The sequence below is a fragment of the Ovis aries genome, chromosome 13 (genome assembly GCF_016772045.2).
Source record: "Ovis aries strain OAR_USU_Benz2616 breed Rambouillet chromosome 13, ARS-UI_Ramb_v3.0, whole genome shotgun sequence".
Classification (NCBI taxonomy): domain Eukaryota; kingdom Metazoa; phylum Chordata; class Mammalia; order Artiodactyla; family Bovidae; genus Ovis; species Ovis aries.
This window is the reverse complement of record NC_056066.1, coordinates 54,974,605-54,986,797: the sequence shown is the minus strand read 5'-3', so window position 1 is coordinate 54,986,797 and position 12,193 is coordinate 54,974,605. Positions and strand designations below refer to the sequence as shown.

At 51.2% G+C, this 12,193-nt stretch overlaps 1 protein-coding gene across 2 annotated transcripts in view; it reads left to right on the top strand.

The window, feature by feature from the left end:
- Positions 1-12,193, top strand: part of CDH4 (cadherin 4) — a 482,605-nt gene that overhangs the window by 360,671 nt on the left and 109,741 nt on the right. The window contains exon 4 of one of the 2 annotated variants that reach the window (XM_042229909.2): positions 10,205-10,372. In XM_042229909.2, coding sequence (XP_042085843.1) covers positions 10,205-10,372 — 168 coding nt within the window. Of the gene's footprint in view, positions 1-10,204; positions 10,379-12,193 lie in introns of both variants that reach the window. The other variant, XM_027976984.3, reaches the window with a different exon arrangement.

The window sequence follows — 12,193 nt, the reverse complement described above, 5'->3', positions numbered from 1 at the left end:
GGCTGGTTTACTAAGTGGGCTGAAGGCCCCCAGGGGCTGGCCCGGCTGCCTCTCCCGCCCCATGGGGACCATCGCGTCTCACCACTGTTCTCCGGCCGGCCACTGTCCGTTCCCTGCTCCAGGAGGTCCCACCACCCAGTACCCACCACCTGGATCCTAGCACCTCCCCCCTCTCAGCTTCTCTTTTTCCTGAAAATACGAAAGCCTCAGAGGGCGGAAGCCATCCCCACCCAGCCAAGTCCACCACTCTGCCTCCTTGTTCCCATGAGGGGACACCCGTCACTTCTGCAGGACACACCCCTGCATCCCTCATCGCCTCTCCTGCAGCTGTGCAGGAGCCAAGATGCAAGTACAAACAGGAAGAGACCCTCCCTCCCCACCCACAAAATGCTCGTCCTGACCGAAGCCTTCCAGAATCATCCACGCTGACGAAACGGACCGTTTTTCTCACTAATTGACACCAATGTGAGCGATCCCAACCAGTCCCACCGCTTGCAACTCCAGGAAAAAGTCATACATTTTGGCTTAACTTGCTAATTTAATTTATTTATCTTCTCTTACTGTAATTGTACTTCTTTCTGTAAACTAAAGAGTAATTTCATTTACGTCGTTGCTGGCAAAACATAATTGTCCTAACTCTCTAGAGCAGGTCCCCCAGTGGGGCGCTCGGGTCTTCTCCAGGAGGAGAAGCCTGGAGTTTGGGTTGTCACAGAGGGTTGGGGGTGCTCCTGGCATCGTGTGGACCCAAGCACCCTACAAGTGCACAGGACGCCCCCCAGAGCACGCCCTGCTTTCACATGTTGGCAGTGCAGAGAGCCTGGTTTAGAGCCAGGTGGGATCAGGGGGAACTTCTCAGGCCCTGGGAGACACATTATCTTGTGTCTTCATTTTGCGACACAAGGCTGGAGAGGGCAAGGGGTGTGCTTTAAGCGTCTGTTAAGAGAAATGAGGTTTTCAAACTACTTGAGAACACAAAGCTTCCCTGAGGATGATGGTGATGGAAACAAGTTGCCTGAAGAACCAGGGCTCAGTGGTTCCCCAGGGATGCTCCCACCCCGACAGTCCCTGACCCGTCTGCTTAGGCAACAGTGGCAGTGGTGTCAGAACGGCACAGCCCGGCGACATCCGCCCTCCGCGTCAGGGCTTCACCTTGCGAGTGAGGAGCAGGGAGGCTGAGTTCAGACCCCAGCCGCCGTCACAGCTGTATGAACCTGGCCAGTCCTTGGACCTCTGCCCAAGTATGAGTGACGACCATGTCAGCCCGTCCCTTCCTGGGTTGTTCTGGGTACAAGTGAACGAGGCCGGGGGGTTGGGGAGTCCATCCCATCCCCCACTCCACCCCACCCCCGCATCCCCCGCACACCAGGCAGCGAGCACAGAAGTGTTAGCTTCAGACTTTCCTTCCAAATATGGATACACAAGGAAATAGTCATGCTGTTTCGTGCAGGAGACCTTTCTTTCCATGACTTTTATGGGAATTCTCAAAACAGTCTCCCCTTCTTAGAAGAGATGGGAAGTAAGAAATACCATAGTTGCTTTGGGGGGGCAAGGATAGGGCATTGGTCTTCCCCATTGTGTTGTGGATGTAAAAAAAATTCCACTAAGGGCTTTTTCAGAACTAAACTCATGCAAATGTTTGTTTAGAATGGCTCCCATGCTCTATTTGTTAAAGAAGGGAGCTATCTTTCTGTTGTTTTATTTTGTGTTTGTTAAATACCATTTTATTCTGTCGGTCCTTAGCTGCCATGGAAACCAGCCAGAAGGCTGCAGACAGAACCCTACTTAAATATTTTAAATATACATGCTTGCAGGCAAACAAAATGTACCATTTTTTAAATGTATATTGAAAGGGAAGTCAGAGGTAGAGGAATGAACTATCTTATAGATTTTGGTGCCTCTCTTTTTTTCTCATGAAATCTAATTATCCTCAGTGAAAATCAGTACTAGACCTGACATTTGGGGGAGTTGGGATGGGTAGGACGCTCTTTCCTTGTTTGAAGCATGTTTAACCCAAAGCTGTGAGGAAGCAATGGAAACAGGAAGGCTGATGAATCAAAGACCAGGGAGAGAGCCGTAAATAACACTGATAGTTGAGGGTGACTCTCATGCCCCTGCGATCCATCACACATAGTGTGAGTCCACACGCAGACACAGCGTGTCATCCCCTCATGTCTCATTCTGAGCACAGACCCACAAATTCTGTAACCTGGGAGCACCAAGCCCTACATCAGTCATGTTTCTGCTGGGATAGGCCACCCCCTTCCCCAATATCAAGGCCCTCAAGAGGGTCCGGTGAGACTGGGAGCGATCTTGGTCACTTTAAGAAGGTGCAGGAGCAGGCAGGGCTGGACGCTGGTTAAAGGAAAGGGGTGGATACCCAGAGATGGTAGTAGAGTGAGACTCACAGGCACAGGTTGACCTCTGTGATGAAAGAGAAGCAGCCCCAGCCTAATCAGGCCTCCCAGGGCCTTCCACCTGAGGACTTCCTCTTCCCGCATCTCCCAGGAAATTCAGTGCAGGTCCTGGTCCCAGACCTCTGACCCTCAGCTGCTCGTCCACCACCCAGAGAGGTGCTGGCACATGGCTCCCAGGCACATGGCCAGCCTAGGGACCAGAGAGCAGGGAGGACTAGCAGGTTAAGGAACAGGATTCCCTGTTGCCTGCATCATCCCTCCCTTATCTGCTTATGCAAATTGCAGTCACAGGCTCCAGCCTCACAGAAGCCTTGTCTCTCAGCATTAAGGGTCCAGGTTGCACTGCCCATCAAGGGCGATGGAATGTGTGGGGCACCTTCCCCAGAAGAAGCTGCCCAGGGTAGTGAGAGCCCACTATCACCTCTGGGGGGAGGGAGCCCACCCTGCACCCCTTGATTAAGAAGCGTCCTTGTGGACATCAGGGTTACCTCGCCTGGTGGACAGGTCCCACAGAGAGCTAGCTTGAACATTTTCTAATAAATTTAGCTTTTATTGAATCGGGTGGACTTGTGCTTATGCTATTCTCTCGAAAGTGGGGGGAGGGCTTCGCTAACAGCCCAGTGGTAAAGAATCCGCCTATCAATGCAGAAGACACAGGTTCGATCTCTGGCCCGTGAAGATCCCACATGCCACGGAGCCCCTAAGCCCATGTGCCGTAACTACTGAGCCTGTGCTCTAGAGCCAGGAAGCCACAACTCCTGAGCTCATGTGCCCTAACTACTGAAGCTGGCATGCACCCTAGAGCCTGTACTCCCCAAGAAGAGAAGTCTCTGCAACAAGAAACTCGTGCACCACAACTGGAGAGTACCCCCCTCCACTTGCCACATCTAGAGAAAACCCTGCATAGCAACGAAAACCCAGCACAGCCAAAAATAAATAAGTAATTTTTTAGTGGGGGAAATTTACGGCACTGAGGCACAGCAGCCTGGGACCTGACAACTTCGTGCAATGGCTGTGGGGGCGTCAGGCTTCATCTGTGACCCCATCTTTGAAGGGTGGGGTGACTGGTGCTCTTAAGAAACACACTGTGGTCTGGGAGTTTTTAAGCCACTTCCGTGTCATCCCCTGAGGGCAGAGGCCTCTGGGGAGCCATCTTCTCTGGAGGAGAGTGGAGCTCACTGCACTTTGCTGAAGGGTCGGGCACCCACGTGTAATGACCTGGGCTTGTGTCCCGGGCCCTGCTCCCTGTCCACCTGCTTCAGGCACAGTCAAGAGCCCAAGGACCCAGACTGGCTCATGGTGGAACCCTCACCTGCACTCCCATCACCGGGAGAGGTGAATATTCCCCACTTACCCACTGCTAACCAGTTGACACCCTCCTCAATCCAGAATGGCCAAGAAGGAGTTTCTACATTGGAGACAGAGCCTGGGTTGTTTGTATTCCCTGCTCACTTCTGAGTGTTCTCTGAGTCACCTATTTGCTTACACTCAGCTCTTCATAGTTCTGTGTTCCTACCAGAGAGTGGTTGGATAACAGGAAAATATAACCAATTATAAGTTTTTGCATATAGATCGGAGGAGGAGCGTATGACTATCGTCCTCCCCTGACACTTTTCTCTCTCTTGTTTTTTTTCCTTTTTGAAAAAATAGGAAGGAAAAAAGAAGCGATAATTTAAAACCTGCCCCAGGATAGCTTTGCATTATTCATCTTTCACTTGTGAACGATGATGGGAGGGAAATGACCCAGCTTCTTCCTGATGTCGGCGAGTCCCTGAAGACCTCACCGGGGAGTCGCTCTCAATTACGCTCATAATCAGACTCAGAGGACAACCTAGTTGAAAGGAGAGCAGAGCTGGGTGGGCGCAGGGCTGCGGGAACTTAAGAAAACGAGACTGTGTGCCCGGTGAGGAGCTAGGGAGAAAGCCACCTCGGGGAGATGGGCACAAGGGTCACTGCTGGGCTCCAGGTTTGGGCTCAGTGCAGGGAGCGGGTAAAAAGTGATGATTTTAGCGGCGGGCATCGTGCAGCTTGTCTGCGGACTTGGGGCCGTGGCCTTCCCTTGAGAAAGGAGGACAGTCCTTGTCCTCCTGCATCCCTTTCTCTCCTGAGTTCATTGAAGTGTATTCCTGAGTGTGAGGGTGCATCCCTTCATCCCTGGACAGAGGATGCTACACCTGAGATTGTCCAGAAACCCTGCCAAGAGAGAAGCACTGCGCCCAGAGACAAGGTGACCTGGAAGGATCTTAGACCCTGTCCTGGGCACCACAGACCCCCAAGAGCCACAGGAAAAGCAGGGCGCACACCCCTCCCGGGGGACCCGCCCAAGCAGCCACACAAACACTGGATGTTTTCTTTACAGAGTGCATGTCTGTTGAGGATGTGACCCTGTAGTTCACCTGTATCACTCGGGAATGAGACCACCTAACCTCCCCCGATTGTAACCTGAGGCAGACACTTCCCACCTCTGGCCCACAGCCCAGCTGCCTCCAGAGCTCATCTGGCCCCTGGAGAGGGAAAGAGGCCCAGGGGAAGTAAAAGACTCACTCAGGGCCCAGGCCTGGTGCAAGGACACCCCTCTCCCCGCCCCCGGGGAAGCTCCTCTGGGCAGCTCGCCATTTCAGAGCCTCCTCAGCAGAAGAATCCAGTGCTGAGACCGATTGATTAGGACTCAGTGGGAGAGGCCATCTCAAAGGAGAGACGCTTTGTAAATAAGAGCCGATTAAGGAGCAGGCAGACTCAGGGCTCCACAAACGAGCGTCCAGTCTCTGCATCGTCTATGCCTGGGAGCCATGGTCCCCACCCTCATCTGCCCTCTTGGGGAAAGGCCATACCTGTGGGCAGGACAGCCCTGGCCCCTCCAGGTGTCCCCGTAGAAGCCCACCTGCCACCCCATCCTAGGGTCAGGGCTCCAAGGGGTCCCCAGAGCCAGCAGCCACCCAGACTCACAGGACAGAGGTGCAGGGAGTGATGTACAGAATTCAGGGGAACTGCGTCAGGCTTCAAATGCCACCTCCCGCTGCACACCATCCCCGCAGCCGCCAACTCTGCAGGCAGGTGGGCTGGATCGAGGGTCTGACCAGACCACCAGGCAATTTCCTCAGTGCTCACCGTTCTGCAGACCTGCAGGTACGAGTGTGGCCGAATCCAAGGCCAGCCCAGCAGTCAGGAGCCCCTCCCTACCACTTACAAGGCCTCTGACTTGAGCTGAAGTGTCTGTAAGGAACCAGTGATGTGGGCTTGGTCACCGGATCAGGGCCGGGCTGTTGGTTCTGAGAAAGTTGTGACACCTTATATACAGAGAGAGAGACATACAGAGCACACACATATGTACACATGTACACATATACATATGTATCCGTGTCCATACATGCATGTGCCTATATAGGCCTGGACATGAACACGCACGTGTGTGGTTTTTAGTAACAGGAGCACAGAGGCCACATTTGTGTCTCAGCCGGCATCCACCATCGTGGCTCAGAAGCGCTGGTGACCTTGGCACATGGGGAAATGCCTGCTGTCACCTGCTCAGATATGCTCTCCACAGTGGCCACGGCGTTATTTCCCGTCTGTGTGACTGTGCATCTGGGTTTGCGAGCCATGATCTGAGCGGCCCGAGGTCGTTGCGGGTCCAGAAGCGAGCACTCGCCCTTGGGCGATGGTTCGTCCATGTTGGCGTTGCCGTCCCTCCCCCAGAGGAGCGGGTGTGTCTTCCCGTCCCGGCGAAGCTAGCTCAGGTCTGGCATCGATCTTCTCCAGATTTTGTTATTACATTTGTCTCACAGCTTTAAAACAGTAGCAAATATGTGCAATTTATTTAAACAACACTAGGGAAATTAACGCCATGGAGGCGCAGCCTCAGCAAAGGAGGATGAGGCAGATTTTCTAAAGGAGAACAGAACAGCTCGATGAAAACCTTTCAAATCCTGAGTCTGAGATTCAGAGGCTCACGTGAGCCTCAGCAGGTGCCCAGGTAGACCTGTGTTCTCTGCACCACACACAGGGAGACGTCGGGGGAGCCCAGATGTCCAGTCCTCGCCTCCCAGAGGTTGTACCTGTGGCTGGGACCCCTGCCCCGGCCCACCAACCCCCACCATCGTGCGAGGTGCTTCTGGCTGATTCCAGCTGCTGCCCTCATGCCGACAAGCTCAGAACAAACACTGTCTCCCTCCCGTCTCCTGAGGCAGTTGCTGGGACAGGTGACCCTCATTTCCTGAGGGGCAAGATCTTACGTCTGTGAAGGGTGACAGCCCCCTGGTCCCCTGGAGGGCTCTGTAAACACACACCGCAGGCCTCACCCCAGAGGGCATGAGTCTGGGCTGGGATCTCACACTTTGCATTTCTATCCTGCAAGCTGAACTGCGGGGAAATCAGAGATAAACCCATGTCTTTGGGCCTCTTAGATGGGAATGTCCCTGTCTAACCAACCCACCGCATGCTGACATGAGCACTCCTAGAGGGGATGTGACCTGACGAAGAGACCCCAGAAGTGAGGGTGGCATGCAGCCAGATGCTCCAACCTTGAGGCCTGACCTCCGGCACTCAGATCCTGCCTCTGCCTAATGAGCTAAGAGGACTTCAGAAATGACTTGGCCTCTCTGGGTCCCCTGGTAGAGAAGGGATGACCTTCCTCTGGCCTTGAAGGGAGGAAAGATGCAGGCAGAGACGGTGGAGAACATTCCGTGCCCACGAAGTGCCCGGGGCACATGGAGAGCAGTCATCTGCATCCTGGCTGCCAGGGACTTCCCTAGTGGCTCAGACGATAAAGAACCTGCCTGCAATGCAGAAGACCTGGGTTTAATCCCTGGCCCGGGAAGATTCTCATGAGGAGGGCATAGCAACCCACTCCAGTATTCTTGCCTGGGAGATCCTATGGACAGAGAAGCCTGGTGGGCCACAGTCCAAGGGGTCAAAAAGAGTCGGACACAACTGAACCACTAACACTTTCACTTTCTGGCTGCCAGGGAAGGGGCAACGTGCAGCTAGGACCAACCTGAAAGCTGTTCTGTGATGCTCATCAAGGAGCCTAGAGACAGCCCTGCCCATCATCATGAGAGACACAGAGTTGGTCACAAGGCTGGGAGGATGTCAGGTTTCCATAGAGATCAAGACCTCGGGATGCACACACCTAGCACAGATCCTTCTGATGAAGGTGGGACACAACATAGGGAACCTTTTGATTTTTAACTGCCGCAGACTCTTAAATGCAGGAATTCAACACGGAAGACAGCTAGGCCCCTGGTAGGGAAAGTCCCAGTGGGGGTCTCAGTGGAATATGGTTAGCCTAGATAGGTTTTTCCGCTGATGTAGCATTAGGTTTTGCCTACAAAGGTCTGTACAGCCAAAGCTATGGTTTTCCAGTAGTTGTATATGGATGTGAGAGCTGGACAATAAAAAAGGCTGAACACCGAAGAATTAATGCCTTTGAACCGTGGTGCTGGAAAAGACTCTTCAGAGTCCCTTGGACAGCAAGGATATCAAATCAGTCAATCCTGAAGGAAATCAACCCTGAGTATTCATTGGAAGAACTGATGCTGAAGCTTAAGTATGAATCCTTTGGCCACATGATGCGAAGAGCCAACTCATTGGAAAAGATCCTGATGCTGGGAAAGATTGAGGGCCTGAGGAGAAGGGGATGACAGAAGATAAGGTAGCTGGATGGCATCACCGACTCAATGGACATGAGTTGGAGCAAGCTCCGGGAGATAGTGAAGGACAAGGAAGCCTGGTGTGCTGCAGTTCACTGGGTCTCAAAGAGTCAGACACCACTGAGCGACTAATCTACAACAGAAAAGTCAACATTAGGTTTGGGCATTCAGGAAGGATACAAGTTGTTGTTGTTGTTTTTTAATCAGTTAGTTTTGTCTGCATGTGTCCAACATTTCTATGCAACTTTTTTGCAAAAGGGAGTGAGGGAGGCTCTCTGTCCACAGCGGACCAAGACCAGCGGGTTCTCACTGGGTCCAGAGCTCAGTTGAGGGTGGAGACAGTGCCGTGGCTGGAGAAGGGCCATGTAGGGCCAGGTGCCTCCAGCCAGGCTTGGGCTATCCTGGTCTAAGATCTGTCTCCGTACCATGAGTTCCCGTGTGCTCCTCCTGGCTCTGAGGCTTGGAGTAAAATGGACATGAACTGTAGAAAGTGCAGAGGCAGCCACATGGGGTGCCGTGAGTAAACCTGGAGGCCACACAGATGTAGGTGCCACATGTACACAGGAGTTCTTATTTATAGAATTTCATGCACATTATAACATCCTGAAATACAGAAAGGTAAAAGAAATAAAGTAAAATAAAACTCACTGGTGACTAGAGAAGACCAGGGTTCACATTTCTGTGTGTTTCCTCCCAACCTTTTCTCTACTTTTTAAAAAATCATAGGACTCATATCGCCTATAACTTTGGCACCGTTTCTTCATTTACTATTATCATATGGAATTTCTTTGTGTTTTCAAAGAGTAACTTCTAATGACGTGTAATATCCCCAAATATGAATGCAGTGCAATGCCTTTAACTACTATTTACTACTATCAGAATTCCAGAATTTTTTCCTGATATTTTTATTCTTTTATATATACACACTATCATCATAAAGACAACTACAATGAACATCTTTATGTGTAGGGTTTTGTCCACACAGTTTCACTGGGACAGGTTTCAGCTCTGGAGTTATGGGGTTAAGAACGAGGACCTTTTCTGAGGTCCTTGAAAGTCAGTGGCTAAATGCTGGTCCCAGCAGTGACAAGGTCCATGACTTCAGAGCAGCCGATATCCAGACCCGGTGGTTCCCATCAGGCGTGGGCTCTTATCAGTCTAATTTCCATAGCAACTCTCTGAATTCAGTACTGTTATACCATCCCTACTTTATAAAAGAAGCAGCTGGAGCTTAGAGAGATTGAGGGCCTTTCCCCATGTCCACAAATCTTTGGATGAGGGTCTCTGTGATGCCAAATCCCACACCCCCAGCCATCACCCCCTGCTGACTCACAGCATACACTTCAGTGCAAAGGGTTCACTCTGTTTACTCCTGCCACTCTGATGGGTGAGGAAGACACACTGCTTTAGTTTAGTTTGATAACTGGAAGATGTGAACATTTTTCATGAGTTTATCAATCCTTTGTATTTATTTTGCTGTAATTATCTGTTTGTGGTCTTTTTCCTGTTATAATTAAGTTCCATTTTTATTGATTTATAAGAACTCTTTATATAGTGAGGTTATTAACTCTGGGCATATTTGTTGTAAAATTCACCCATAAATAAGGATTTTAAATTAAAATGTATGAGTACTTTCCTTTGTCCTTTTTTTCCCATTGTTTTCCTCTTTAAAAGCCCTGATCTACTTGTTAAATAGTCAGCTGTATTTTCTCTATCCCACTCAATCTGTAGTCCATTTCTTTGTACAGATGACAGGTTTGGTAGAATTTTTCCCCCTAGCATATACCCACACACACACACTTATCCCAACACCATCCAGCCTTTTCCTGGATCTAGATTCCAGGGGTTTCCCTGGTGGCTCAGATGGTAAAGAATCAGCCTGCAATACAGGAGACCAGAGTTCAATCCCCAGGTCAGAAAGATTCCCCTGGAGAAGGAAATGGCAACCCACTCCAGTATTCTTGCCTGGAGACTCCTATGAACAGAGGAGTCTAGCAGCCTATAGTCCATGGGTTTGCAAAGAGTCTGACATGACTTAGTGATTAAATCACACACACACACACACACACACACAGACTCTAAGTGATGCCTTTTCCTCTGCAACACCTGACCAGGCTCCTCTGCCTCTGTTCCCCCTTTCTGCAGAAAGGAAGGAAGGACACAGTCCTGGACCCCGTCCAGCCTCCGAAAGACACGCTGCTGCCATGGCCACAGCGCCAGAGCGCCAACGGGCTGAGAAGGCAGAAACGGGACTGGGTCATCCCGCCCATCAACGTGCCAGAGAACTCGCGCGGGCCCTTCCCGCAGCAGCTGGTGAGGGTGAGTGGAGGGCCTCCTGCCGAGGGGGCTGCTCTCAGCTTTCATCTAGGCTTCTCCTCCCAGGATGTCAAGAATTGAGCCTGATAGGCATGTTCCCAGAGCCTGGGATGGCTCTGCACTGGGTGTCCGAGAAGATCAACATTTCACCTTTTCAGTAACAAGATCTGTATCGCACAGAACAGAAAAAAATCATAAGGGCGGTCGCATCCTCCAGGGTGGACAGGCCTGCTCGCTTTGGGTCCTCTCTCTCCGGTCACTGTCAAGTGACGACTCTGGTGCTTGGGAGGAGATGGGACAGGAACTTGGGTCATGGCCCTTGACCTCTGACATCTTCCTTTGATCTGTTTGTTCACACTTCTTCCCCATTATGACTAAGATGCTAAATGGAGAATGATGGCTTCTCTGTGCTGACAGTGACCTTGGTGAAGTCAGAGGGCCTGAGAATGAGCCTGGGGTGCCAGGGGGCAGTTCTGTGTCTCTTCCCTTGGTGTTATCTTCTCCTGACAGCCACCATGAGGTTGCTTTTCCTGAAGGAGGGAAAGACTCATTTCACAAATTCATGTTTCAATAATCAAGGCCATCAACTAGCATTTTCTTCTTCCCTTTGAATGAAAATTGCAACCCAATATGAGCAATAATTTGATAAAATGCTAGTGAGAATTCCAGTAGATAATGTCATCCATGGAGAGTGCCTTGCCCCACTCTGTTATTAAGGCATCATCTTCATTCCTTGGCCTGATTTGTCTGTTTTGTTTCCTATTCTGTTTGATGCAGAAAGGGAGGGTGGTGTTTAATATGCACAGATGAAGCCACAAACTTTGCAGGGACCCCAGGTCAGACACCCCACCGCACACACATCACAGCCACAGTGACGTGTCATGAATATCATCCTGCCTTCTCCACATGTGATGCTGTGACTTAAGAAATACATAGTTTTGTGTTCATCCCCATTATTCACCAGAACTCCTAAAGCCTGTGCAGTTTCCTAAAAGATAAGAGTGAAAAAGATGTCTGCAGACATTCATAGCAAACCCTGTCTAGCACATCTGAGTTTATGCACAAGGGGACTTTTGGAAAGCAGGGGACCCTTGTCACCAGGGGGACCAACCCTGAGACCGGAGGGCTGGTACCTGTACTTCTGCCCTACCTCCAGGATGGAAAGGGGACTGGAGGTTGAACCAATGGCCATGATTTAATCAATCATGCTGACATGATGAAGCCTCCATAAAAAACAAAAAACACAGGATTAAGAGAGCCTTGGGGGGTGAGCACGTGGAGATCTGGGGTGCCCCTTCTCCACCTCACCCCACACCCCTCTTCCATCCGATTGTTCCCAAGTCACAGCCTTTATAATAAACTGACAGGCCAGTGAGTGCACATTTCTGAATTCTGTGAGCTGCTCTAGCATGTTAATCCAACCCGAACCCAAAGAGGAATTGTTGGAATCTCAGGTTTACAGCCAGCCAGGCTAAAGCACTGCTGGAATATTCTGCTGCCCTGGTTCCCAGTCTCCCAGGTTATGATATTGCCACCTGACACATGGGCATTCCCTCCTCTGTCTCACAGGCTGCACACAGGCCTGTGAAAGGGCAGGAGACTTCCACGGGCAGAGCCTTGTCCTGCGAGGGTCCCCAGGACCTGCTGGGTCCATTGGTCCTGCTGTCTGTCCTCTGCTGGATGATGGAGGAAAAGACATGGATGTGCTTACCTCCTGACCCCCTCCAGGGTCCCAGGGACAGAGAAGTTGTGGCTGGTGATGGCAGGGGGAGGGCCGGCTTCCCCCCACTGGCAGGGGCTCACCACCCCACTGGCCCG